The sequence below is a fragment of the Onychomys torridus genome, chromosome 16 (genome assembly GCF_903995425.1).
Source record: "Onychomys torridus chromosome 16, mOncTor1.1, whole genome shotgun sequence".
Lineage (NCBI taxonomy): Eukaryota > Metazoa > Chordata > Mammalia > Rodentia > Cricetidae > Onychomys > Onychomys torridus.
The window spans coordinates 66,105,981-66,131,316 of record NC_050458.1 but is presented as its reverse complement, the minus strand read 5'-3'; the positions used below and the strand labels follow the sequence as shown (position 1 = coordinate 66,131,316).

Genomic DNA, 25,336 nt, shown 5'->3' with positions numbered 1-25,336 from the left:
AGCACATCTGCTGGGCATATGGATACTCCTGGCCAAGCCCCCAGTTTCCAAAACCCACTCTTCTCCAGCACTTAAACTGGCCCATCCCCAACTTCCCCAGATCTCTGGCCTCCTCTCCTGCCTTCATTTAAGTGATGGTACACCAGGCTCTCCTGCCCTTTTGCCTCAGCCTGGTCCATCCAAGCTTCATGTGTGGCTCTAGCAACACTGTGGTCCAGAACTCTCCGCTAAGCTCCAACCCAGGAGCTAACTGTCCCTGAGATGTCTTGGAGCTGAACTGAGAGCAGTCCTCTCCACCTGTGCCCCTCTGCAGCAGCCAAGAGCCTCCATTTACTCCAGAATTAAACAGGCCCAGGCTTGGTGAGAAGACATGCCCCTGCTTTAGATCCTGTAGGTTGTGGTAGCTCATGTGACCAAGGTCTGGAACATTCTATACTCTCAGGATAACTGTGATCCGGGTTCATTCACAACAGCCCCAGGACTTAGCTGGTATCATGTGGCAATGACTTCCTTTGTCCTGATAGATTTGAAGCCAAGAGGCCACATGTGAAGGCAGCACACACTGTGCATTCGTATCTTATCTATGAACTTCCTTTTGTCCTAACAAAAAAAAAAAAGCATGAGCCACGTCCTATTTTCCTTGGTCTGAGATGAGGGAGTGTACCGCAGAAGTTAATCACCTTCTCCGGCTGTGTCAGCACATGCACAACCGGAGTGCACATCAGGCAGCATGGATGCATCAACCGCGAGATTACCCTGTCCAAAGTGGACCTAGAGGCTGACCGAAGCAAGCCAAGGAACAGGAGAGGCTAGGAGAGGAGAAGAAGAGGTTGCTCTCGGGGCTGAGTCCAGACCAGTCCACAGACTTGTCTCTTAAGCGTGTCAGTGAATTCTCTTCTCTAAACCAAGGCGTTTTCTGTGAATTCAGCCCTGAAAAGTCCTGACTGAATAACCCATCACCTCAGTGAGGGACATCAGGCCACAACCATTATCCACCTCCCGTCTCTCCCTCACCCCTCACATGCTGCTACTAACAAAGCCTGCCTGCATCCCAGGCTCCAGCGACGGCCATATTGGCTGGTTTTCGACCATCGCATCCTTATGGCCTTTTCATTTCCAATGGTTCCACACTCAAATGTGCTCCAGCCCACTAAGATCCAGATCTCCAGTGAAAGGCTCCAGCCACCTGACTTCCCTGGCCCTGGGTCTCACTCCCAGTAGACTGTGCCCCACCCCCACAGGCTGCTCTTCTGCACACCTGCTCTGAGGTGGCCTTCACCACCTGGGCATGCTTTGTGATCTATTCTACTTCAGTCTTGGGACCCCGCTCTCTAGCGCCTGAGAGCTCCATGAGGGTAGAACTATCTCCTTTGTCTCCTTGTGCCCAGTTCCAGAGACATTGACTGTCAGCACCGAGGAGGTGCTTACAGGAGAAACAAAGAAATCAACTGTGTCCCTAGGAGCCCAGTTTATCATTCCCCTTCTCTTTCCTCCTCTCCCTTCCCACCATCTCCTTCTTTCCTCTGTCTTAGTTACGTCCCCATTTCTATAACTGGACACCATGACCAAGGAAACTACTAAAAGAAAGCATTTATTGGGGCATCAGTTTCAGAGGGTAAGCCCATGGCCATCAGAACAGAGAGCACAGCAGCAGACAGGCAGGCACGGTGCTGGAGCAGTAGCCAAGAGCTAAATGGGAATCGCTCGTCTTGTGACCCTCGAAACCACGAAACCACGCTCAGTGCCACACCTCCTCCAAGGCCACACCTCCTCCTCCTTCCCAAAGAGTTCCACCAGCTGGGGACCAAACATTCTCATTCAAATCAACACGCTCTCCTCTCCTCTCCTTCTTCCTCTGGAGATGGTCAGTGCTGTAGTTTGAATGGGAAGTCCCCGTAGTCTTGGACATTTGAACACTTGGTTCCTGGTTGGTGGTACAGTTTGGGGGACTTAAGAGGTGTGACTTTGTTGGAAGAAGCATGTCAGGGTCAGGCTCTGAGCATTTAGAAGCCTTTAAAACACCATTTCCGGTGTGCCTCCTGTCCAGGGTGTAAGTAAGATGTGAGCTCTCAACTCTGAGCTTCCTGCTTCAGCTACCATACTACTACCCCTTCCAGACACCTTGCCCTCCAGAACCGTAAGTCCAGAATAAACTCTTCCTTCCATAAGTTGACTTGGCCATGGTGTTTTATCACAGCAATAGAGAAATAATTAATAGAGGCAGACTGGGGGAAACAGTGTCCCTTGGTAACGGTATATCCTTATGGATAATATGTAGTACACAAAGCAAGCACACTGCCCACTAGGTCCTCACACTGTCACTTCTGTTTCATAGATGAGGGGACTGTGACTCAGGAAGGTTTGCTGACTGGAACTCAGAGCACACACAAAGTCCACTCTCAGGGAAGAGGTGTTCTGCCCCAGCTCTTGTCAGAGGTGGAATAAAGCCAAACTCTTGACTACACTGACCACTGGGGGTCAGGGGGCAGCCACATGTGGACACTAGAGTCACTCCCAGCCCACATCACACTCACCCTCAAAACGTCTGGGTTCTAAACCAGCTGTGGCAGCCCCCACTGTAATTCCTGAGAGGTTGAGGTAGGAGGGTTACTGTGAGTTCAAGTCCATCCTAGAGCATACAGTGAGTTTCAGGTCAGTTTGTACTGTTGTAGCAAAACCCTATCTTAAAAAATAAATAAATCATCCACTAGAAGCAGACCACATGGAAGGGGAGTGAGGAAACAAACCAGGAATCCCGGGGGTCGAGGATGGAAACAGACCACACACTCAGAACTGCGTTGCTGGCCTGTTTAATAGCGAGCCATGGAAAGTGATGGCGCATTGCTGGATGGCTGACGCTCTCCAAACGGGAGGTACTGACCTATGGTTCTCAGCAACAACAGGTTGCCGGGCTGCAGGACACTACTGTCCAGCATCGGACAGGACAGGAGCTGCACGCGTGTCCACGGGGGCCTGGTGTGCAGAGGACACACTAGCAGTCAGGGTGTGAAGCCACTTCAGTGCCCAGAGCACACAGCAGTCACCAAGCAGACGGAGCACAGGTCTCCTGGACCCACCCCAGGTGTCAGGAAGCAGCTCAGAGGCAGCACTGAGTGCCAGGATCCCAGAGTGAGGCGTCACCACAGTCCAGGTATCTTCAGTCTGTCATCCTCTGCAGCACAAACAGGGTGGGGTGGGTGGCGGGGGTTCCCTGGTGGGACGGTAGGTGGAGGGAGAGCTCTCCGAGAGGCACAGCTGGCTCCAGCATCTGTAAGACATGGTGCCACCATCTTGACTGGAGGAAGGAGATCAGACAGGGCCCTGTACACGATGAACTCTGATAGGGTAGGCGAGATACCGGTCTATCTATCTGTTCCAGCAGCCTGTGTCAAACAGAGTGTGCTAGCAGAGTGTGCTGGGAGCCAAGGTGCCACTTCCCTGTCCCTCAGGCCTGCCCCCAAGGAGGTGACTGCAGCAATGCCACCCCCAGCCAGCCCAACAGCCTTGACCAGAGATCTGTAGCAAACTTCTGAACAGCCCTACCCATTCCAAAGCCTGAGCCCTAGGGACATCAAAGGCAGGAAGTCAGATGAAGAGAGCCTTTGCCCCCCCTCCCTCTCCCAGCTCTGTGTCTGTCCTGGGTGTGAGCAGACAAGATGAAGCTGGAGACACAGCCTTGCTGGAGACACACAGCCTTTCCTGCCCTCCAACCGACACTCCTCCCTAACACCACAGGGACTTGGCGGATGGCTTGGATCTTTCCCATCCATGTTTACTCCAGCAATCCTCTGCGCCCCTCCCCCATTCCTCAGGTTCAAGGCCGGAGAGCTGAGCCCAGCTGCTGAGGAGCTGTCTCCTGGCATCTGAAGACTGTTGTAGGAGAAAAAGGATCCAACAAGGCCACTGAGGACGTGGGGACAAGAGGGGCCAGGTCCTTGACTCGAGCTGAACGCTGCCTATGTGCCTGTCATGTGCCTTATGTTGGGAAGGGAGGCCATGTCTTCTACCAGTATCTCACCAGCCGTGGGGAAGCAGGAGGGAGAGCAGGCCCAGGGGACTGAGCGTGGAACCTGGAGCCTGCGGTCCAGTTCCAGCTCTGCCACTCTCCTGAGTAGGTCACACGTTTCTCTCTCTGAGCTTCCCCGTCTGTCAGTGAAGGGGTCTGCAGGAATTTAGAGACCCTCCATTCCATGGAGGACAGAGAAGGAGAGTGCATGGTGGAAGAGTGTATCAGGAGGTCGGCTCGGAGGAACCTGGTACAAGAGAAGACACCCGGTGCCCAAGACCAGGAAAGTGAGTGCGAACAGTTCCCCGGGCCCTGCCCCCCCCCCCCACACACACACACACTGCACTGCCCTGGACTCTCCTCTCTCCAAAGCAGTGGGGGAGGCATCTTTGACGTGAGAAATCCACCACTCTCAAGGCTGGTGTGGCATGGCTGTCCGGGACAGGGGCCAAACCCTTAGCCGCTAAGCAAGGATCACACATCGTCGGCTTCACAGCTGCTTAGCTGCACCTGACCACACCCTCACCCCTCACCAGGCCATCTTCACAGGCATCCTGCACCACTGCCTTCTTGGCGGTCCCTTGAAAGCAGGAGGGCTGAGAGTCACCAAGAAACAGAAGCCTCCAGAAGACCCCACACACAGCTGGATACCGATGAGGACGGTGAAAGCACCCTCCCGGTTCACCGCTCAGTCTGAGGTGGCCTTGGCCTGGGATTACTCTGTCCTTTGGGCCACCCAGGCCCTTCTCTCCAGATGGTGCCTGTCCTCACAGAGATGGATACAGGAGAGCCAGACACAGCTGGGAATCCTCAATCCCACGTCTACTTCCTGCAGCATCTGCTCCTTGCCATCACCACCCACACACACACACAGCACCCAAAGCTCCTGGCCCTGAGCTACCACAGGCAGGGGTCAGGGGAGGGGGCTCGGCACAACCCTCTACCCGCAAGGTTACCCCAAACAACCAGGGATACCTCGAGTGGGAGTGAAGGCTCTTCCACCTCCCCTCTTCCACCTCCCCTCCTCCACCTTGGCGGGCCCCAGCCTGCCCACTCCCATGCATGGACAAAGGCTTCATGCAGGAGAGCGCGGCAAGTAGAAAGCCGAGGTCTGACTGTGTCAGCCTCCAGTACAAAGGGCCCTGCTGAACCCGGCACACTGCAAGGTGGACTGGGCCGATGCAGAGGTGTGGAAACACATAGGTACCAGAAGAGGGCTTCCCTTTATACACATGGGAGCACAAAGGCTGTCTGTGCCTAGAGGACAGCCAGGGAGGGAGAGATAGTCAGAGGCACAGGGAACTCCAGCCCCACCCTGGACTTGCAGCTGTCTGGCTTGCTGAGAGCAGAGGCCATCACTATGCCCACCCCACCCAGCCCCACCCCCACCCTCCCTGTGCCTCAAGGCTCTCACCTGTGCAGGAGACAAGAGCGTGTGGGACGGACCTTCCACTGTGCTCCACAGAAATGGGCTCTGGAAGGCACAGAAGGGGCTGACCCTCTCAAGAACAGCCTGAAACCTAGGAGTCATCCCCTCCACAGGCACCAGGCTCGGCCTCATGGGATGCACGCCTCTCCCGAGCCAGCGGTGCTATCAGGCCCTGGGCTCGGAGGAGGAGGCCTCCACCCAGGAACAGGATCCCGCACAGCACCAGAAGGGACAGCACACCCAGCACAACCGCCTGTACCATCCGCGGCCCCTCGGGCGGCTGCAGTGGCAACCCCGACTGGTTACAGCAGCTCAGCCAGGCAGCCTTGGCCGCAGCCCCCACCTGTGAGCTGTTCATGCTCCCACAGCTGCCCAGATGTGCACTCCACCCAGACAGCGGAGGCCCTGTGAGATGTATTCAAGGGGCGGGCCTCCCGGGGCTCTACCGCCCCACTCTACCCAACTCCATGCACAGTGAGTGCTCAGGCCCCTCCTAGGCAGGCTCCTCCAGAGTAGCGTATGGGTCCTTCTCTGACAGGCTGGATTCTTAGGCCAAACCTGTCTGCTCTCTCATCCCATGCCTGTAATTTGAAATTTCCAGGTAAACCCAGGAGGCCTGTCCCCAAGGCTTCCCTCCCCTGAAGCACGCCAAGATTCAGCGGTCTCAGGGCTTTTCCGCTTTTGAGACTCTTAGACCTCCCCCTCCCAGGTGCTGGCTGAGGTGCTGACCACTGAGCTTTCTGTGACTGAACTAAAAGTTCAACCCTCCTAGCCTCCAGGGACAGTCAAATGGGCACCCCAATGGATCTGGATGTGGAAATGCTTCCCCTGGGACAGGCAAGCAGAACACAGGAGTCCTCCAGACCCCAGGGCAGAGAGAATGGGTGGAGCATGGTACCCAGAGGACAAGGCTTACCTCCACTTTCTCTCCTGAGCAGAGGAGGGGTGGGGTATGTGGAAGGACTCAGAGGGAGGAAGGGGTGGGGGATGATGTAATTATAGTTTTTAAAAAAATTAAGAAGAGTCTAGCCCACTGTCCCTATCTCAGAATCTTAATGCTCCAGAAGGATAGGGACGATACTGTCTTGGAAGACGGGCCCCTGCCAGGTAGATATCCACGATATGGAGGGGAGTCAAGTACAATCTGGATGCAGAGAAGCTTGCCCAGGTCTCCTGGAAATCCTTTAGCGAATTTTAAATTCCCTTTTCCTTTTTTTTTTTTTTTTTTTTGATGAATGCTGTCTGCATGTATCCCTGCAGGCCAAAAGGGGGCATCAGATCCCATTACAGATGGTTGTGAGCCCCCATGCAGTTGCTGGGAATTGAACTTAGGACCTCTCGAAGAGCAGCCAGTGCTCTTACCAGCTGAGCCGCCCCTTAAGTTCCCTTTTCAAAAATAGAGTCACTGTGGAGAGCCTAGGGGTAGAGATCAGTTGGCAGAGCACCTGCTGAGCAACTTGCCCAATAGAAAGTTTTGGGTTTTAAATCCCAGCAGGGTATGAAACAGGGCGGGGCAGCACCCACCTGCAAGCCCAACACACGTACAAAGAACAGAAGAAACCCAAGGTCATATTGCATCATGAGTTCCAGGTCAGCTAGGACTACCTTTGTCTCAAAAAGTACTAGGGCTGGGTGGTGATGGTGCACACCTTTAACCCCAGCATTGGGAGGCAGAGGCAGGCAGTTCAAGGCCAGCCTGGCCTACAGAGTGAGTTCCAGGGCTACATAGAGAAACCTTGTCTCCAGAAAACAAAAACAAAAACAAAAAGCCGAGTTATGACTTTAATCCTAGGCAGAGGCTGGAGGGTCTGAGTCTGAGGCCAGGCTGAGCTTAGATAGTTCCAGGACAGCCAGGAATGTAGAATGAGTCAGGAATGTTCAGCTATGTAGAGACCCTATCTCAAACATCCCCAAAGGTCACTTCTAGTCAATGCCTCAGAAGCAAGCAGGGAACACCCCAACTGCAGCATGCCAGGGAAGCTTGTGAACACACCTTCTCTAGCTCCAACCCCCTCAGACATCCATCCTCCAGAGCGTCCTGAGACTGACTAAAATACCACAACCTGCCGGGAAAATGCACACATGGCCTGGGAAAGTCCTCACAGCTCTCTGGTCGTCCTATGACCAGGACCCCAGGCAGCTTCAGCACTCCTCCCTATGGGCAGCTCACTCCGCTGTGCTTAGATCTGCCAGCGTGTAGCCAACAGCACTGCAGAATACAGAGTAAGTGATCAGGTGTAGCAGAGAAGACTGAGTACGCCTGTATAAAAATGTGTCCCCAAGCACTGCCCAACAGAGAGGCAGGCCAAGCTGGGCAGTGTCAGCAGATACCACAACCCCAAGACCCGCCTTTCCTTAGATACCCCGTATTAAATAATTCTGAATATACTCTATAAAGACAAAACACCCCATTGCCCTCATTCATGACAGCCATGGTCACATCTGGTTGGTCACATCTGGATGGGTGACACCTCCTTCATATGTGAATGTCTAACAGCACAAACTCCACCAGTTTTTGGTGGTGGTGGTGGTGGTGGTGGTTTTTTTGTTTGTTTGTTTTTTTGCTGTGGGATGTTCTGTATGTCAAATGTGTTGCTCTGATTGGTTAAAATAAATAAAGTGCTGATTGGCCAGTAGCCAGGCAGGAAGGATAGGGTAGGTGGGACAAGGAAGAGGAGAAGGCTGGGAACAGGAAGGAGAGAGACACTGCCAGCCGCGGCCATGACAAGATGTAAGGTAATGGTAAGCCACGAGCCACGTGGCAAAGTATAGATTAATAGAAATGGGCTAAATATAAGAGTAAGAACTAGACAATGGTAGGCCTGAACTAATGGTCAAGCAGTTTAAATAATATAAATGTCCGTATGATGATTTTATACGTGGGTTATGGGACCGCGGGGGCTTGATGGCACCTGGAGAAAAGTTCTCCAACTACAGTTTTTGGTTTTTCAAGACAGGGTTTCTCTGTATAGTTTTGGTGCCTGTCCTGAATCTTGTTCTATAGACCAGGCTGGCCTTGAACTCACAGAGATCTGCCTGACTCTGCCTCCCGAGTGCCAGGCTAAAGGTGTGCCCACTGCCTTCCAGCGCTTCCCTCAGTTTTAACCTGTGTTTAACTGCATCAACCCACTCATCTCAGCTTGGAATAATGCCCTCAACATACATGTGAGTTCTCACAAGCATGTCAGAAAGTGTTCATGTTTCAGGGCAGAACACAGGCCAAGAGAGCTGAGCCAAACTCACATCTCAACTTTATTCACCACCTTTACTGTAGTTCTGTACAGTGCAGAAAGAGAACCCACCAGGGGAGGTGTGGACAGGCTGCATCCAGGACAGGACCACGGCAAAGGTGACAGGGTCGTCCAAGGTGGAAACCACAAAACAAGGACATCAAGAGCTTCTCTTCAAGTCTCACCAAAGATCTACAGCAGGCTCCAGAGCCCAAAACGTCAGCATCACAGACTCCCAGAGCCATCACGGAGTTGCCAAGGCTGCAGAGAGGCCTACAGGGCAAGGGTGTCTTTGATGAGCCTGCGCATGGTGGTGGTGACCGAGGTGCCCAGGGCATCGGTGATCTGAAAGGAGATCTTGTAGAGGTAAGGCTGCACGTCCCTCAGGCCAGTGTCAAACACGTTGTCCACCTCTGACTGCGTGGGCATCTTGGGCAGGTACTCATGCCGGCTCATCACCTCCACAATGTTGATGATCTTCTCACAGAGCTTCTCCCCCACCTTCTCTCGACAGATCTGCCGCTCCTGCTCTGTGGCCAGGGCGACCACATGCACCTTGACTGTCCACACCTCCCAAGGGATGCACTCGTCCGAAAAAGGCCAGCGTGACTTCTTCTTCTGATAGAATTCCAAGGACATCTGGCCTAGCCCGTCACCACCTGAGTTTCGAAGTGCATCCTGGGAAAGACACAACAGGTGAGCGGGAGATGGCCTTGGAAGGTTTTTTTTTTTTTTTTTTTTTAATTATTTATTTATTATGTGTACAGTATTCTGCCTGCATGTATCCCTGCATGACAGAAGAGGGCACCAGATCTCATGGATTGTTGTGAGCCACCATGTGGTTGCTGGGAATTGAACTCAGGACCTCTGGAAGAGCAGCAAGTGCTCTTAACCTCTGAGCCATCTCTCCAGCCCGCCTTGGAAGGTTCTTATCCTGTGAGGCCTGATTCCCACACTGGGGATTCCATTTCCACTTCCACCCACCCTACCACTAAACACTGCAGGGGTGAAACCTATAGAGGTAGAGGAATTGTATGAGAGGCATAAACACTGCTCGCCTAAAACTGGTCCAAGCAAACGAACGCCCTTCTCCTTGTCCAGCTCCAGCTCTAAGAAGGGGCCTGTATCAAACGTAACCTGAGGTGCAGACGTACCGCACACGTGTGTACACACTCACACATAATGAATTACTGTGTTATAACCAGGGGCCATGTTGTGGGTTGAACAAGAACAGCCCCCACAGGCTATTTTTTGTATATTTGAACACGCGGTCCCTCGTTGGTAAAACTGTTGGGGTCTGAACTAAGGTTATGTGAGGATAATAAGGAGTTTGTGACACAGATATGGAAACATCCAATGTTGTATTTCTCAAGAACGGAATTTGGAATGCCCACAGACATGAGAAAGAGCATGGGAATGCCTTGTGGTCTTCCTTGGTTTCTAGAAAAAAGAGCAAAGGCTGCTCCCATGACTCAGACATTTATATAACCTTGAAGATGCTGGCCTGAGGATCAGGCTTCTCTGCTGAACTGTAAACTTGTAACTGTCATCATGAGCTATAATGATTAAAAAACGAGCCTTGGGATGCATTTGCACACTTGTGCTCAAGTGCCTCAGGACCCTGGTTTCCTGTTTCAGTTCTTCTGAACTGTTGAAATAGATTATGGGGTGTGGCTTTGTTGGAGGTCTGTCACTGCGGGTGGGCTTTGAGGTTTCAAAAGACTTGTGCCATTCCCTGTAAGTTCTCTCTGCCTCACGGTTGTACCTCAACCTGTAAGCTCTCAACTCCTGCTCCAGCACCATGCCTGCTTGCTGCCATTCTCTCCGTCCTAACGGTCACAAACGAACGCGCTGTGAAACTGTAAGCCCAAACATGTCAGTGTCTTATCACAGAAGGAGGAAAGTAAGACAGAAGTTGGTACCAGGAGTGGGGTTATGCTGGGGCAGGTTTAACCATGCGGTGTGGAAGACTTTGGGACTCTGAACTAGGAAAGTGATGGAATACCGTAAGCAGGACTCTCCAGCATAAGTGTGGAGACAATGGTGCTGAAAGCAATGTAGACTGTGGAGGCTTGGCTCAAGAACTTCAGAGGAAACAATATTAGTAACTGGGCTAGAGGCCACGCTTGTTGATATTTACAAAAGGAATGTGGCTGCCTTCTATCCTTGTCCTAAGAATCTACCTGGGGCTAAATTTAAAAGTAACAAACTAATTTTTGTTCAAGACAGCCTAATAGACAACTCCATCACGTGGTTGTTAGTAACCACCCTTACACAGGTCTACAATGAAAATGAGTGATTTGGTGCAAAAGAAAAAAATGTGCAGTTTGAAGAGAAAAGAGCACCAGGAAATTTCATGTTGGAGCCTGACCTTGTACTGAAGGAGGTGAGATTTTTAAAAGGCCTAATCCAAAATGGAATGAAGGGAGGGCCTCAGGGAGGACCCTGCCCAGCTAAGCTCCCAATCTGTAAAAGGGAAAGGCTGGAGGGATTTTCTGCTCCTAAAAAGTAACAAAACAAAGCTTCTATGAATATGATTCGCGGAGGCCAAGGTTCTCCCCAAACCTGGCAGTACTATTCACATGGTTCTGGCTTTAGGATACACAAGTAACGAGGTTGTGGAATCTTCCTCCATGGCTAAGGGGAGCCACTGAGGCCAAGTGTGTGGCAGAGGGGTCCCTGCATGGAGGCCCTGAGGGGCCACTGTGTGAAGCTGTGAAAGTGAACCCTGACTGCACTGGAGACCCCAAGAGGTCAGAGATGCCAGAGCCATGAGACACCTGCCAAGGAGAGCTGCAGACACGGAGTAGAACCAGCCTGGGAGGTAGAAGTCTGTTAGTGTGCTGCAGTCATCAAAGCTGCAGCAAGGGTGGAACCATCGAAGCCCTCTGACCTCAGACATGGGGCTACAGGATTTGGGAGTTTGCCCTGCTGGGTTTTCGGTCTTGCTTTGGTCCAGTATTTCCTCACTGTGCTCCTATCCCTCCCTTCTGGAATGGCAATGTATATCCTGTGCCATTGTATGGTGGAAGTATGTGATCTGTTTCTTGGTTTTATAGGGAGTTACAGATAAGAGATTGCCTTGAGTCTGATCCCTGGAGCCACGTAAAGATGCTGGGCATGGTGTGGACACTTACAGCTCCAGCCCTGGGGAGGCAGGGGGATGCCTGGGCTCAATAGCCAGCTGGTCTAGCATCATCTGTGAGCTTCAGGCCAAGGAGACTGTCTCAAAGGATGACACCCAGGCTGTCATCTGGCCTCCAAACACACATTTCTCATGTATCCATACATTCCTGTGCACAGAGGCATTAAAAAATAGACCACTTGTCAAAGTGACCTTGTGAAGAGCTGTACCAAAGTTTGACTTCAAACTGTCTGACCTCAACACCTGTCACTTGGACATCACATCGAGGGCCTCCTCTTTCCACCACCCCACTCTTGGGTCCCCCGCAACCTTGAAATCATTTTCCAGGGAATGGAGGAATGACTCACTGGCTAAGGTACTGCGGAGGACCCTAGACGTTCCAACATTCCACCAGGCAGCTCACGACCACATCTCATTCCACACAAACAAAACACCATCTTCTGAAAACTCTCCAGTATCTCCTCCCAGATAATCCCTACTTGCTTCTCTACTTCATGACAACCCAAACTCAGTCCCTTTCTAAAAAGCAGGAGGAATGGGAAATTCTTAGGGACGGGTTAGAAAAGGGAAGTCAAGGGATGGAGTCAGGAAAGTGAAGGACAAGACATCTGCCGATGCACTTCTTCTCTCCCAAGCAGTACATGGAACCAAACACCCAATAGTTTTATCTACACTGTCCCATGGGTTCCTGCTGCAGGCTGGGCCCCTGACAAAGAAAGCCAAGACACCTCTCCAGTGGGCACAGTCACCCTCCAAAGACAGTCAGACAACCCTGATGGTAGCGACAAGCTAACAATTCTGTAGTAGCACCAGACTCTAGGCAAACACCAGGCATGTGGTGAACATTAACTCCTTGTGGTACAGAAACCCACACAGCAGGTACCTCTATCACTCAAGCTCGCTGTCTGTGGTGTCAGGCTTGTTGACGGGAGGGACGGCTCTAGTCCCTAGTTCCTACTCACTGTGTGTCTCTGGCTGTTCTGGAACTTACTATGTAGACCAGGTTGGCCTCAAACTCTCAAGAGATCTGCCTGTCTCTGCCTGAGATGAAAGGCGTGGGCCACCACTGCACAGATGGTCCCTTCTCTGTGCTTCTCGGTCACCAAGAGATCAGAGTGACAAAGACTTCACGTCTTCAAGGGTGACTGGGAAACCTCACAGCCTCACCTGCCTTACAAGGAAAGTGATGGAGTGAGCGTTGTGGCGTCGGAGAACGTCCACCTGGCTGTGCAAACACTGCGTAAGTACACAGCCCGGGAACGGACAGGCTCTGGGGACGAAGGGACGAAGGGAGGAAGGGAGGAAGAGTAAGGATTCCCTTCGATGCTCTAAGCTAGACTTCTCAGTGAAGACAAAGACAAGAATCACACCGTCAGTGAGGACAGGAGTGGGCAATTCGGGAGAAATAACATATCACAAATTGTCTCTCGTGCAAAATCTAAATACACAAACACACATACATGTGTGGCATGAAAGGGAACCATCAAGAGCAAGGTACAATGACGTACATGTATGAGCACGTCATGATGAAACCCGTTGTTTTATACACTATCTAAAAATATTAAAAAATCGACAGTGTCATTTCACCACGGGAGTGGGGTGACCAACATGAGCAGTCTGGTGTGTCCCTCACCCCTCTCTCCCTGCCTACACAAGCACAGGTCACAAGGCCCAAAGGGACTTCACATCTGGAGAGAAGTCACCCAGCCAAACACCCATCCCTCTGAGTTTCAGACCAGATGGGAAAGGCCCAGACTATGTGAGGAAGAAACAGAAGAGTGCTGTCACAGACGGCTGTGAGCCAGGGTGGCCAGGACCACAGGAGCAACGACCACCTCCCGGGGACCTAACTGTTTAAGCTGGGGGCTGGGGCAGTTCAACTCGCCCTTCCTCCTCTCAGACACACAGAGCTCACCTCCCCCAGAGGAGCTCTCAACACATCTGTTCTTTCAAGCCGTGAGGAACTGTGAGGAACTGACTCCTGCTCTTTGGAAGGGCAAGCTGGTCCACCACACAGCCAGGGTGGAGGGGTACACATGCCAGGCCCACCTGCCATTGGCTGGGCCACTCACTCACCTACCTTGAATTCCCCAACAACCTTGCGCAAGGCCCGGTCCAGCTCCTCAGAGGAGACGCGCACATAGGTGAAGTCGATGAAGTCACAGTCGACATCCTGGATGCCCACGGTGCCGATGGAGTAAGTGCCCTCCTTCTTGTAGTGGAACTTGCCCGTGCTGCGGTGCAGGAGCACTGTGTGCAGCACGGCCAGCATGGCCTCCTCCACCTGGCGGCCCTCCACTGACACCTCCAGCACTTCTGATCGACAGTTCATCCTGCAGCCAGCACCCGAGCAAAGGCCGGAGACAGGAAGCTTCACCCCACCGTGGGGGCAGCCTGTAAGAATGGGTCAGGTCACCCAGAGGGTCCTGTCCACCTCTACTGGCCCTTCTGTGTTCTGGCAGCACATCTTATGGGAAACCCACAGACCCTTGGGAACAGGAAGGGGCAGAGCCTCAAGAGCCCCAGGCCAACCACCAGGTGAAGTGAGCCTTGATTCCATTTGTGGCATTCAGTCCAACAGGGCCGCCTCGGGCAGGCAGAGTCAGCGCGAGCATGGCGAACTCTGCCCTCGGAAGTTGCAGGTACAGAAAGGCAGGAAGGAAAATGGTCCCACAACGGCAAGAGCATGAGGTAGGAGCCCAAAGAAAAAAGCCAAGTCAATCTTCTGGGACCTTAATGGCCAGGTTAAAGCATCTGGACTCTGTCCCAAGGGTGACAAAGTCACTGAACCCTTGTGTCAACACCAATTCTCTACATTGGAAAGCCAACTCTGGCTGCAGGGCATATGACAGCTCTTTACTCCTTGGGGTCACAAACCACTTTGACAAGTCATTGGAAAGCTGTAAGGTTGGGCTTTAAAACCCAGATAATACACACACTCCAAATCTACACATCTCCAGAGCCATCTAGACCCCAGTGTAAAATGTATTTAACACAGAAAGGCTGGGCAGCGAGACCAAATAGAAGGAGGCTAGAAACGGAGCAGTGAGCCATGGAGTGTGAAAGCATTCATGCCCAACAGTCCCGGGGTGAGTTCCAAAGAGCAGAACTTCTACTGTCTTCATATTTTAAGAGACAAGGCCTGAGCTGGGAGCAGTGGCGCACACCCCTAACCCAGCACTTAGGAGGCAGAGGCAGGTGGATCTCTGTGAGTTCAAGAACAGCCTAGACCACACAGTGAATTCCAGGACAAAATAGAGAGACCTTGTCTTTAAAAGCACTCCCCTAAGAGAGAGAGAGACAGACAGACAGACAAGGCCTTTTTCCCAAACTGGCCTGTAACTCCTGGACCCCAATGGCCTCCTGGCCTCCACCTCCTGAGTAGGTGGAACTACAAGGTGAGGCTGGCTCTCCCACACCTTCCTGTGGGCAATGGTTTTGTTCTAGTTGGTTGGTTTTGTTTTGTTTTTTCGAGACAGGGTTTTTCTCTGTAGCCCAGGCTGTCCTGGAACTCAGAGATCTGCCTGCCTCTGCCTGCCTCTGCCTCCCTCTCAATGTGAGGATTAAAAGCGTGTGACATGTGTGACACCACCACCTGGCAATCTTAGAGTATTTTGTGACAGGAACAGAGAAACTAACACTCTCAGACCCTAATCAAATCATTCAGCCTCTCAGTTTTCTGCCTATAAACTGGGACTGCAGCAAAGATTTCAGAGAATCCATGTAAAACAGTCTACTAGTTGAAAACAGTGACTCAAAACGCCAGGTATCCAGGATTAGATTCCGTAGCTGTGTCCTGACAGTTGGACAAGCTGCTTAACACTTATCCCCAGTAATAAGACAATAGAGAGGCAAGACTGGGGATGTAGTTCAGTGGTAGAGCTTTTGACTGGCAAGTGTAAAGTGCGCTAATCTCCAGTATCCAGAAAGAAGATAGTAATAACCAAGCAATGGCACCTTCAAATAGCTACTTCAAAGATGGAGGGAATTAAACCACCTAAAACCATGCCTGACCAACAGCAAGCCTTCACTAAGTACCGGCTGCTGATGTCCATTATTACACTGTTATTACCTGGCAACCATGCAAAGATACACTGGGTGGGTGCTGGGAATAAGAAATTAGAAGGCAGGAGCTGGAGAGATGGATCAGTGGTTAAGAGCACTGACTGTTCTTCCAAAGGACCTGGGTTCAATTCCCAGCAACCATCATCCAGTCAGTCCTACAGGAGCCAATAACCTCCTCTGTGGGCACTGCATACACACAGTGCAGTCACACAGGCAAGCAAGATATCCATACACATAAAAAATAATAAGTCGGGCAGTGGTGGTGCATGCCTTTAATCCCAGCACTTGGGAGGCAGAGGCAGGAAGATCTCTGTGAGTTCGAAGCCAGCCTGATCTACAGAGTGAGTTCCAGGAAAGACGCCAAAACTACACAGAGAAACCCTGTCTCAAAAAATAGATAGATAGATAAATAGATAGATAGATAGATAGATAGATAAACAAACAAATAAACAATACTTGGGAAAAATAACTTAGAACATAAACAAACATACTGAGCCCACTAAGGGAATGCAAACAGTTACATTTCTAAGTTGGGTACTCTGTTTGCCGGTGTCTTTTCATCTTTACTGTCTTCTAGAGAGCAACAGTTAGACTATTTCTAACTGTAGGAATCTACGCCTGGTGTTTCAATTCACTGGCTTCTGTTTGCTATCTGCTCTGAGAGTGTGTTTCAGGGATTTTTGTTGTTGTTGTTTTTGAGACAGGCCTTCCTCTAATCCAGGCTTGCCTCCAACTCCTGACAATCTTCTACCTCAGCTTCCCAAGTGCTGGGCTTTGTCTCCTGCTCTTAAACAGTAGTACTCTACTCTAGACACAAGGCATCAGGCTGGCTCCCCTCTCACCTGGCCATCAGCTCGGGCATACCTGTACCACCAGATGTTTTCCACTCTCACACTAGACACTTGCTACAGGAAAGGGACCATATCCCATTCGTCACTACAAACTGGCTCCTCTTAACGGCTCGATGCATCCCGACCCAGAATTCCAGGTTCTTCCAAGGGTTTCCTTCCTCCTGGACCAAGGATGCGACGGCTCTCTTACTCATTATTATTACCTTGTTTAACTCCATCCTGCAATCCCTCACCTAGAGATTCCCGGCTCTGGGCCAGCCCTTTCTTCCATTTCTCCCTTTAACCAGCAGCTTCCCTGTTTTCAGCATTATTCCAGGACCCAACCCCTTCCTTCCAGCCCCGGCCCGTTTACACGGGGGCTACATTTCCCTCTGGTCCCCCTAAAGATCAGGCTGACCCAGGACACACCAATCCCCCACCCTGCGTGTAGAGACTGGAGCAGGAGTCGCTCAGCCTCAGGTCCCGCTTCTTCCGCCGCTCCCCCAACCCCAGGGCCGCTCCAACCCCCGCGCGAACGCCAAGGGTTCGAGGACAGGGTAAAAGCAAAAACAGGTTACGTGGATCCATACCGAGAATCCGGACCGGACGTCAGGGTCGCTGCCCGCGAACTCGTGCCGTCGCGGGGCAGCAGCGCAGACGACGAGGACGGGGCTCGGACACCTGTCCCGAGCAGGACACCAACTCAGGTCCCTCCAGGCCGGCGCCCCCTGCGCCAGAGCGGCGCGCACACCGGAAGTTCCGCGGGGCCGGAGGGCGGAGCCGGAAGGAACCACCCGCGCCCATGGTGGATGCCGGCGCGGCTCGGCTCGCCCCAGCCCTACAGCGCTGCAGCCGCAGCGTCGCGAGGCTCTCACGAGCCACGTACTCCCTGGTGATGCTCCGTAACTTAAGTGCTAGTGTTTTTCTCGCTTGTCCTTCGGGCCCTAAGAGTCGGTGAGAAACAACTCTCCCTCATTTGGACGAGTCCATTCACTCCGACCAGCGAGAACGTTGTTTGGGCTGGGACAACTCACTTCCGCCATCGAGACGGGAAGGAAAGAAGGGACGGGTGACTCTGCGGCGCCTCTGGCGGCCGAGCTGAGTCCCCGGCGGAGAGCCCGCCCCCGCGACCGAGGTGTGGTCCCTAAGACAGCAGGGAGCCCAGGATCCCCGCCGTACCCTCTGAGGGCTTCCCTGGAGACGAGCGCACGCCGGTGTGCTGCACCACGCTGAGGGTGCCCGCATTGGTGCTGGCCCCAAGTGCGTGACAGTCAGGCTCACCGAGCTTAGACCCACAGGAAGATTTCGAAAAACGAGCTTAATTTCCCAAAGGTATCTTCATACAGAAGCAATACCCGATGTTCTGTCATGACCGAGCAGGTGACAGTCTTTAACGATTACGCGGTCGCTTCTCTGTCATCACCCATCCTTTCTGAATTCCCTTATAAACGAGGAGCTTCTGTGAGGGGTCACACGAGAGAGACCTTTGTGATCTATAAGGTAATCTATGAATACAAAGTAAGTGTTCCCGCTGTATAATTTCTCGGAGCGTGTTTAGTTGTCTTTGTGGTTGGTAAGCCAGAGCCCACAGGGTTTGGGTCAGTTGCTGGGAGCGCCTAGAGAGCGTGCGTGTCCCCAGCTTCCAACAGAGGGCACTCCTGAGTTGTTTAACGTGAGGCTGAAGATGATCGGTTTCCAAACACATTTCCTCTCCCAAAGCAGTCTTGTATCTAGCACTCCTACAAGGCGGATAAGAAATTGGGGATGAGAGAAGTTAAGTCACTTACTTAGATCACTCAGTAAATAGCATATCCTGACATTCAAATCAGTGCATTTTACCAATATGGAAGCTCACCTGTCTGCCTTCTGCAGAACCCTCCACACACACCACCATTTGCTAATACTTCTCACCAACCAGGAAGGAATGTGTCAAATGTACAGCACCTATTGTCTAGTAGGGAACCGCCTTGATTTACAGTATCTTTGCCAGCTTTCCACCATGCCAGTTTTAAGCCACAGGACATTGCTGAATTTGGAGTCTAAAATGCATAAAGGATTACTCTATGTATTGATCGATCAGGAGGAATACAGTAAGGCTCCTGGGGATTAGAACTAGGGGTGTGTGTGTGTGTGTGTGTGTGTGTGTGTGTGTGTGTGTGTGTGTACATCTCTCTACCACTAAGCCAAAGCCCTAACCTGCACTCTGTTCCAAGCTCTTTGCTGGCACCATCCTGAGGACGCCGTTCAGCCTTGGTAGCCATCATGCCATCACTTCAAAGGCACTGCAGTGCTGGCTTATCTACAGCTGTGCCTTTGAAGTGAGGTAAAACTCTCCTCACCAGCCCCAGTTTACAGATAACAAAACTGGGGCTCAGTGGCGTGCAGTGGTTTGCTTCAACTTGACTGGAACACCCCCAGACCTTTGTCAGATAGGAGGTGAAGATGCTTCTGTTGGGAGTAACCCCTGAGAGAGGTAGACTAAATGAAGTAGACGGTCCTCCCTGGTGTGCTGGGCATCATGGGTCAGGTGTAGGTGTGACAGAACACAGAGCCTTGCTCTCCTGCAGGAAGAATTCTCTTTTTTTTTAAAGATTTATTTATTATGTGTACAGTGTTCTGCCTGCATGTGTACCTGCAGGCCAGAAGAGGGCACCAGATCTCATTACAGATGGTTGTGAGCCACCATGTGGTTGCTGGGATTTGAACTCAGGACCTCTGGAAGAATAGCCAGTGCTTCTAACCTCTGAGCCATCTCTCCAGCCCGCAGGAAGCATTCTTTACTGCCTTAGGGCTGGGACATCAGCCCTTTCTTGAGTCTCAGAGTCTCCAGACTGCAGCACTCAGGCTCAAACTAAGCCGTCTGCCATCACTGGACCCTCTCTATAGTGTAAACTGTCCCCTGTAATAGACATCCATCCTCACATCTGTCACCTCTCTATAGTGTAAACTGTCCCCTGTAATAGACATCCATCCCTCACGTCTGTCACCTCTCTCCATGTGTGTGGCTATGTCCTTGAGTCTCATTGGTTCTGTGTCCCTGAAAACTTTAAGACACCTGCCAGGGCCCCACAGCTGCTCTTTCCTCTCTCAACTGAAGTTTTTGCTCACTTTGTTGCTGTTGTTTTCTGTTGTTTTTTTGTTGTTGCTGTTGCTTTGGTGATTTTGAGAGAGCCTCTTTCCAAGGCTGGTTTGATTCTACACACACACACACACACACACACACACACACACACACACACACAGTACTGAAATGACAGGCCTGTAGTGTGAGACAGGGTTTCTCTGTGTAGTTCTGGTGCCTGTCCTGGAACTCACTCTGTAAATGAGGCTGGCCTCGAATTCACAGAGATCCTCCTGCCTCTGCCTCCCGATTGCTGTGATTAAAGGCGTGTGCCACCACCGCCTAGCATGTACCTGTCTTCTTTACCTCACTCTTCTCCCTGCCCTGCGGTCTCTCCTCCCTGTTGACCCTTTACTGCCTGTCATTCACGCTGAGTCAATGGCATCTCTCTGATTTCACAAGCTGGCCAAGCCTCCCCTCCTCAGACCTTCCTGACTTCTTCCAGGGGACCCAGACCTTGAGTCCCACCCTTGTCTGAATATTCCAGTCTTAGCCAAAAAGAACGGTTGTGTGTGGCATGAGTTCTCCAATCCTATGCCTTGATGCCTATGATCAAGACACAACTGTTTAGTCAGGCCTGGTGACACGTAACTGTATTTCTGGCTGTCAAAGCCAACCTGGAATATAGAGTGAGTTCAAGAACAGACTGGGGTTGGGGATTTAGCTCAGTGGTAGAGTGCTTGCTAAGCAAGCACAAGGCCCTGGGTTCAGTCCTCAGCTCTGAAAAAAAAAAAAAAAAACAGACTGGGCAACTAGAGAGACTTGTCTCAAAACCAGTAGTATAATAAAGGCTGGAGAGATGGCTCTATGGTTAAGAGCACTGGCTGCTCTTTCAGAGGACCTAGATTCAATTCCCAGCACCCACATGGAAGTTCAGAACTCCAGGTCCAGGGATCCAGTGCTCTCTTCTGGCTTCCCAGGGCACTAAGTACCAGGCATGCACCTGGTGCACATACATACACACAAGCAAAAACAATTATATACAGAAAATAAAAAACAAATAAATATTTAAAGGTAGTTTTTAAAAAAGAGTTCTGGGAATATAGCTCAGTGGTAGAGCATTTGCCCAGCATCAGACCCATGTAATACCACCCAGAACAAATGAACAATTCTAACTCTCTAGGAGTTCCAAGGCTTAGAACAAAGACAAGCCAGGAGACACAAGCCTGGCCAAGAAGCCTCAAGAAGTGGTCTGAGAGCTAGAGAGATGGCTCAGTGGTTACAAACACTTTTCTTGCAGAGGACTGGGGTTTGATTCCCAGCAGCCACATGACAGATCAGAACTCCAGTTCCAGGGGATCCAGTATCATCTTCTGATATGCAGGTGGTACAAGACACACATGTAAGCAAAACACTCAAACACATAAAATAAAATAAGTCTTTAAAAATGAGAAGACAAAGAAATGGTCTGTAAGAAATGACAGCAGGTTCTGTGGGGCCAGGAAGGAGGGCAGCTACTGCTGTCGTCCTAGGAAGATGCCGGCAGACCAAAAAGAAAGGAACACATTCAGAGAAAAGAGGGAACCAGGCCTGGTAACCCCAGCCCTTGGGAGCCTGAGGCAAAAGGATCGAAAATTCAAGGCCAGCCTGGGCTACAGAGTATGAGGCCAGCCTGGATCACACGGCAAGAAAGACTGTGTCGAACAAAACAGGCAAGAGACCCACCAGGGTTAAGAGAAATGGCAAGTCCCGTTCTCAAAGGTGGGAAGTGACTAGACATCGTAAGAAGAAAAGCCAGGCCGCTGCAGAGAACACAGGACAGCGACTTGAGCAGATGGGCGGGACGGGGAGGGTGCCAGGAAGCCATGGAGCTTCACCGTTTTCTGGAGAAGGGCAAGAGGCTGGCAGAAAGGGCTTCCTGGAGGCTGAGAGTGGAGCTCTGGGGCAGCACAGGCAGGGACAGAGGCAGCCGACTTCTCAGAGAGAGTCCAGTGTCCCAGCAGCCAGGGTGCTATCAGCCATGCATGCAGCAGAGGCCTGGGGAGGGACCTTGAAGACCAACCCAAGTCCTTGGAAGCAGGCAGCTGGCGTTGCCTGATGAATGTGGCCTCAGATGGCCCCACCTCATCCTGGGGTATACCCAGGGGGGAGAGCTGAGCCCTGAAGCTGGCCCCGAAGGCCACTCCAGCTGCTGCAGAGCTGACCCCAGTGGCGTCACAGGGTGTGACTCAAGCCCCAGCAACAACAATGAGAGGCACTGACGTCAGGCTGGGGGCTCCTGACGGTGGCCAGCCTCGCTGGATAGCCAGAACCCTGTCTGCTGACCCTCTGTCTAGGCCATGGGGACCAAAGAAGACCAGCTGTCCTTTCTGACAAGGGTCCCCTGGGATCAAAAGCAAGGGTTCCTCCACCTCCCACCTCCGGCCTCTGTGGCTGAGCAGAGAAAACCGTGGAAAAGACGGAAGAGAAAGCGGCGGGATCATGACCAATCAGACTCGCAGCCCCAACTTGCCAGCCTCACCAGGCTGGGTGTTCATGTCCTCTGTCTGACCTCAGGACTTTTAGGGATCTGCCCTTCTTGTGTTTCAAATGCTGTGTGTTCATTCCCTGTATGTCTGGCCAACTTGGGGTGTGAGTGGGACTTTATTTCTGTGTGTCTGTCTGTCCCTCAGGTGAGAGATTCTGCCCTTAAACAGCTATGAGTGTGTCCCTTTGAGAGCATGTGTGTAACTGTCGTTCCCAGGGAAGGAGTTTACATGATCATCCTGGCGGAGGAGAAGTTCATCGCTCTGCTTAGGGTCAGGGTTCGTATCTCTCCCTCAGGACTGTTTCTCTGGCCCTGCTATCAGGCTAGATGGGGACCATCTATCTTTATGGTATTCCAGCTCCCTGATACACTGGGAGAGGATCCAGGTTTCCTGCTTGGTTACCCCAAGGCTGGTCTCCTGGGTGGGGGCACCAAGCTGGGTAACCAGGGCCAGTCAGCACCAAGTCTGCCTGGCTTGCAGCTGGGCACCGCTCCCTGCTAACGCAGCATGTACCAACCAGGACAGGCCCCCCCAACACCCTCCCCTAACTGGCTCAGCTGCCACCCGCAACCCCCACAGCTACAGAGAGCCTGATTTATGGTCCCGAGTGGAGGCTAGATATTGCCAGTGTCTGGGTCAGACCTTGAAGAGACCTCAAGTGGCCCCCCAGCCTGCCAGGTTCAGGGCCCAGCAGGACAAGAGGGGAGCCAGAGCAATGAGGAAGAGGAGCCCACCATAGCCTAGGGAAGGGAGGCACAAAGCAGAGGTCAAGGCTGAGGGCTCCTGGGGCCCCTAGAATGCAGGGCAAGCCTAGAGTCCAGCTGGGGAGAGAAAAGAGGCTTTTTCTTCCACCTGGTTCTGAAGTTTCAAACTCTTGCTAGTCGAGGCCTTTACCAGACAGTCCCCCCAAACTTAAGGTTATGGAAGGACGCTGGCAGAAGCCTGAGGGCCTATGTCTAGCATAGGGCAGAGGCAGCCGGAGGGCAAACACAGGTTCCTCTGAAGGGAAGAACAGCTGTTAGCTGAGCTGTGAGGCTGTAGGAACAACCCTGGACATAACTGGAAACCAAGCAGGCAGAGGTTCACCTGTCATCCTCAGGCTCATTGGTCCTGGGCTCCCTGAAGTCAGAAACTTGTTGGGAAGGGACCAGGCTCACTCAAATCTTGAAACCCTCTAGAATCCTTGGCTCAACTCTCCTGTGAGGCCATCCAGAACCACCCTTGGCCAGGACACAACATTGACCTGCCTCCTATGGCGGCTGCTCACTGTCCAGGATCACAAAGTGGTCTCCTACCTCAGAGGCCCTCTTATGCTTCCCTCTCCAGCACTGGGCCATGAAGCCACGTAGGGGTAAGAGTGGACACAGCACAACTCAACAACAGCACAGAAACTTTCAGAAATTCCTCATCTCCTCAAGGCTGACCTCCACCTCCCTCCATAATGGGTGGCCAGAGACCAGATGTGAGGCAATCCTCATCCACCCCAGATCTAAAGAGAAAAGGAGACACTGCTGTGCCCACCTCAAAACCGACCCTTCCCAAGACACAGTCACCTCAGGGCTGGGGAGGGGGCCAGGGCCTCTGGGCACTGGGCCCAGCGTGGGTGGGGGCCAGTAGGGAGGCAGGTTTCCTGGGTCTCCCGTGAGGATAAACAGCAGGCTTTGAGGCCTTGGAAAATCCCGCCCGGGATTCCAGGCCCTGCCAGCGTCACTGCCTTTTGACTATTGTCCCCATCGGAAACGGGCCCAGCCCCCGGCCAGCAGGGACAGAGCCGCCATTGTGAGGCCCCAGTGGGCTCAATGCCCCCCTTGTTCACCCTCTCAGCCCCTAGCAAGACTTGGAGGCCAGTTCTTCCAGTTGCTGGTGGAAAGAAAGGGCCTGCCTCCAGGCTCCAGCCTTCGGGTGGGGCAGGGCAGGAGTAGCAGATCAGCCCCCACCCTGTGCCCCAAGTGCCAGAGTCCTGGAAAGGAATTGCTGTCGGTGGAGAGTCTTTTTATTTGCAAAACATTGGGCTGGGCAGCCCAGTGGTCAAGAAACTGCACACACCCAGCACAGCCACTTAGGAACCCTGGGGAAGTCATTTCTTTCCCCGGAAGGTTACCCTCTTTCAAAAATACAGCGGTTCATGTTGGTCAAGGTACAGGCCTATAATCCCAGCACTCAGGACGACGAGGCAGGAGAATTGCTGTGAGTTCAAGATCAGCCTGAGCTGCACGGTGAAACTGTCTCAAAACAATCAGAAAAGCAGGTCACGGCGGCTCCTGACTGTGAGGCATTGGAGGCAGAAGGCTCGGGAATTCTCAGTCATCATTGTCTGCCTCCACCAGTGACAAGGACTCAGCTGGGGGGGGTGGGGATGTACAGCCTTAAAGTCCTGTAAGGCCGAGAGTCTCCCAGGCCCCACCCACACATGGCGTGGAAGCGTGAGTTCTTTTGCCTTTCTCAAGGGCTCCCCTGTCTTTACGTTATCGGTACTAACGGTACAAGGAAAATGAGAGGGCCGAGTCTGGCCAGCAGCTATTACCATTCTCCCAGCCAGCGTCATCGAAGAGATGGGGAAACTGAGTCTGGGTCAGTCAGTGGCCTCTCTCAAGCAAAGTGGGGGGAGGGGGTGCAGGTGCTAGGCATCGTCTTCCCATGGGCCTTTCTTAGGCCTGGGGCTAAAATGTATTCCCAAATCTCAAGTGAGGGTGCACAGCCAGAAATCCCTTAGGAAATCCCATGGAGAGAGAGCCTGGGAGGGGCCCTCACTCCTTCCTGACTCTACAGCAGACTGGTTTTGCCCTCTTGATCCAAAACTCTGTTATCAAGAGGCCATGGAGATATTGCCTCAGTCTTGGGCCAGGGGTGGTGAGAGGGTCCTGCCTTCAGGGCTCCTGTGAGATTCTGGAAATGAATTGATGCTAAGAACAGTGAAGCTGGCCAACCAGGCCCTGCCTCTGGCCATCCTGCCACAGGCCTTAGGCTGCTCTCCATTTAGATTCATGGTTCTCTAGTCATCTCTACCTCTCCTCCAGTTCTGGGTATCAAACCCAGGACCTC

General features: G+C 52.3%; 2 protein-coding genes across 2 annotated transcripts; both read right to left on the bottom strand.

The window, feature by feature from the left end:
* Window positions 1-2,814: 2,814 nt before the first annotated feature.
* Window positions 2,815-6,412, bottom strand: Smim41 (small integral membrane protein 41). Its single transcript, XM_036208730.1, has 2 exons — window positions 5,421-6,412; window positions 2,815-3,268 (listed from the first exon to the last, which is right to left on the bottom strand). The coding sequence occupies exon 1, from the start codon at window positions 5,791-5,793 to the stop codon at window positions 5,527-5,529; it is 267 nt and encodes an 88-aa protein (XP_036064623.1). The 5' UTR covers window positions 5,794-6,412; the 3' UTR covers window positions 2,815-3,268; window positions 5,421-5,526.
* A 2,257-nt stretch (window positions 6,413-8,669) lies between these two features.
* Atg101 (autophagy related 101) lies at window positions 8,670-17,466 on the bottom strand. Its single transcript, XM_036207565.1, has 3 exons — window positions 17,296-17,466; window positions 13,891-14,204; window positions 8,670-9,343 (listed from the first exon to the last, which is right to left on the bottom strand). Exons 2-3 carry the CDS (start codon window positions 14,140-14,142, stop codon window positions 8,939-8,941), a joined length of 657 nt encoding a protein of 218 aa, XP_036063458.1. The 5' UTR covers window positions 14,143-14,204; window positions 17,296-17,466; the 3' UTR covers window positions 8,670-8,938.
* Window positions 17,467-25,336: the final 7,870 nt, after the last annotated feature.

Bases quoted from the DNA above. Each gene is read 5' to 3' on its own strand.
- Smim41 (XM_036208730.1), bottom strand. From the start codon at position 5,793: ATGAACAGCTCACAGGTGGGGGCTGCGGCCAAGGCTGCCTGGCTGAGC.
- Atg101 (XM_036207565.1), bottom strand. From the start codon at position 14,142: ATGAACTGTCGATCAGAAGTGCTGGAGGTGTCAGTGGAGGGCCGCCAG. The intron at 9,344-13,890 runs GTAGGTGAGTGA...TGTCTTTCCCAG, and splicing joins AGGTTGTTGGGGAATTCAAG to GATGCACTTCGAAACTCAGG.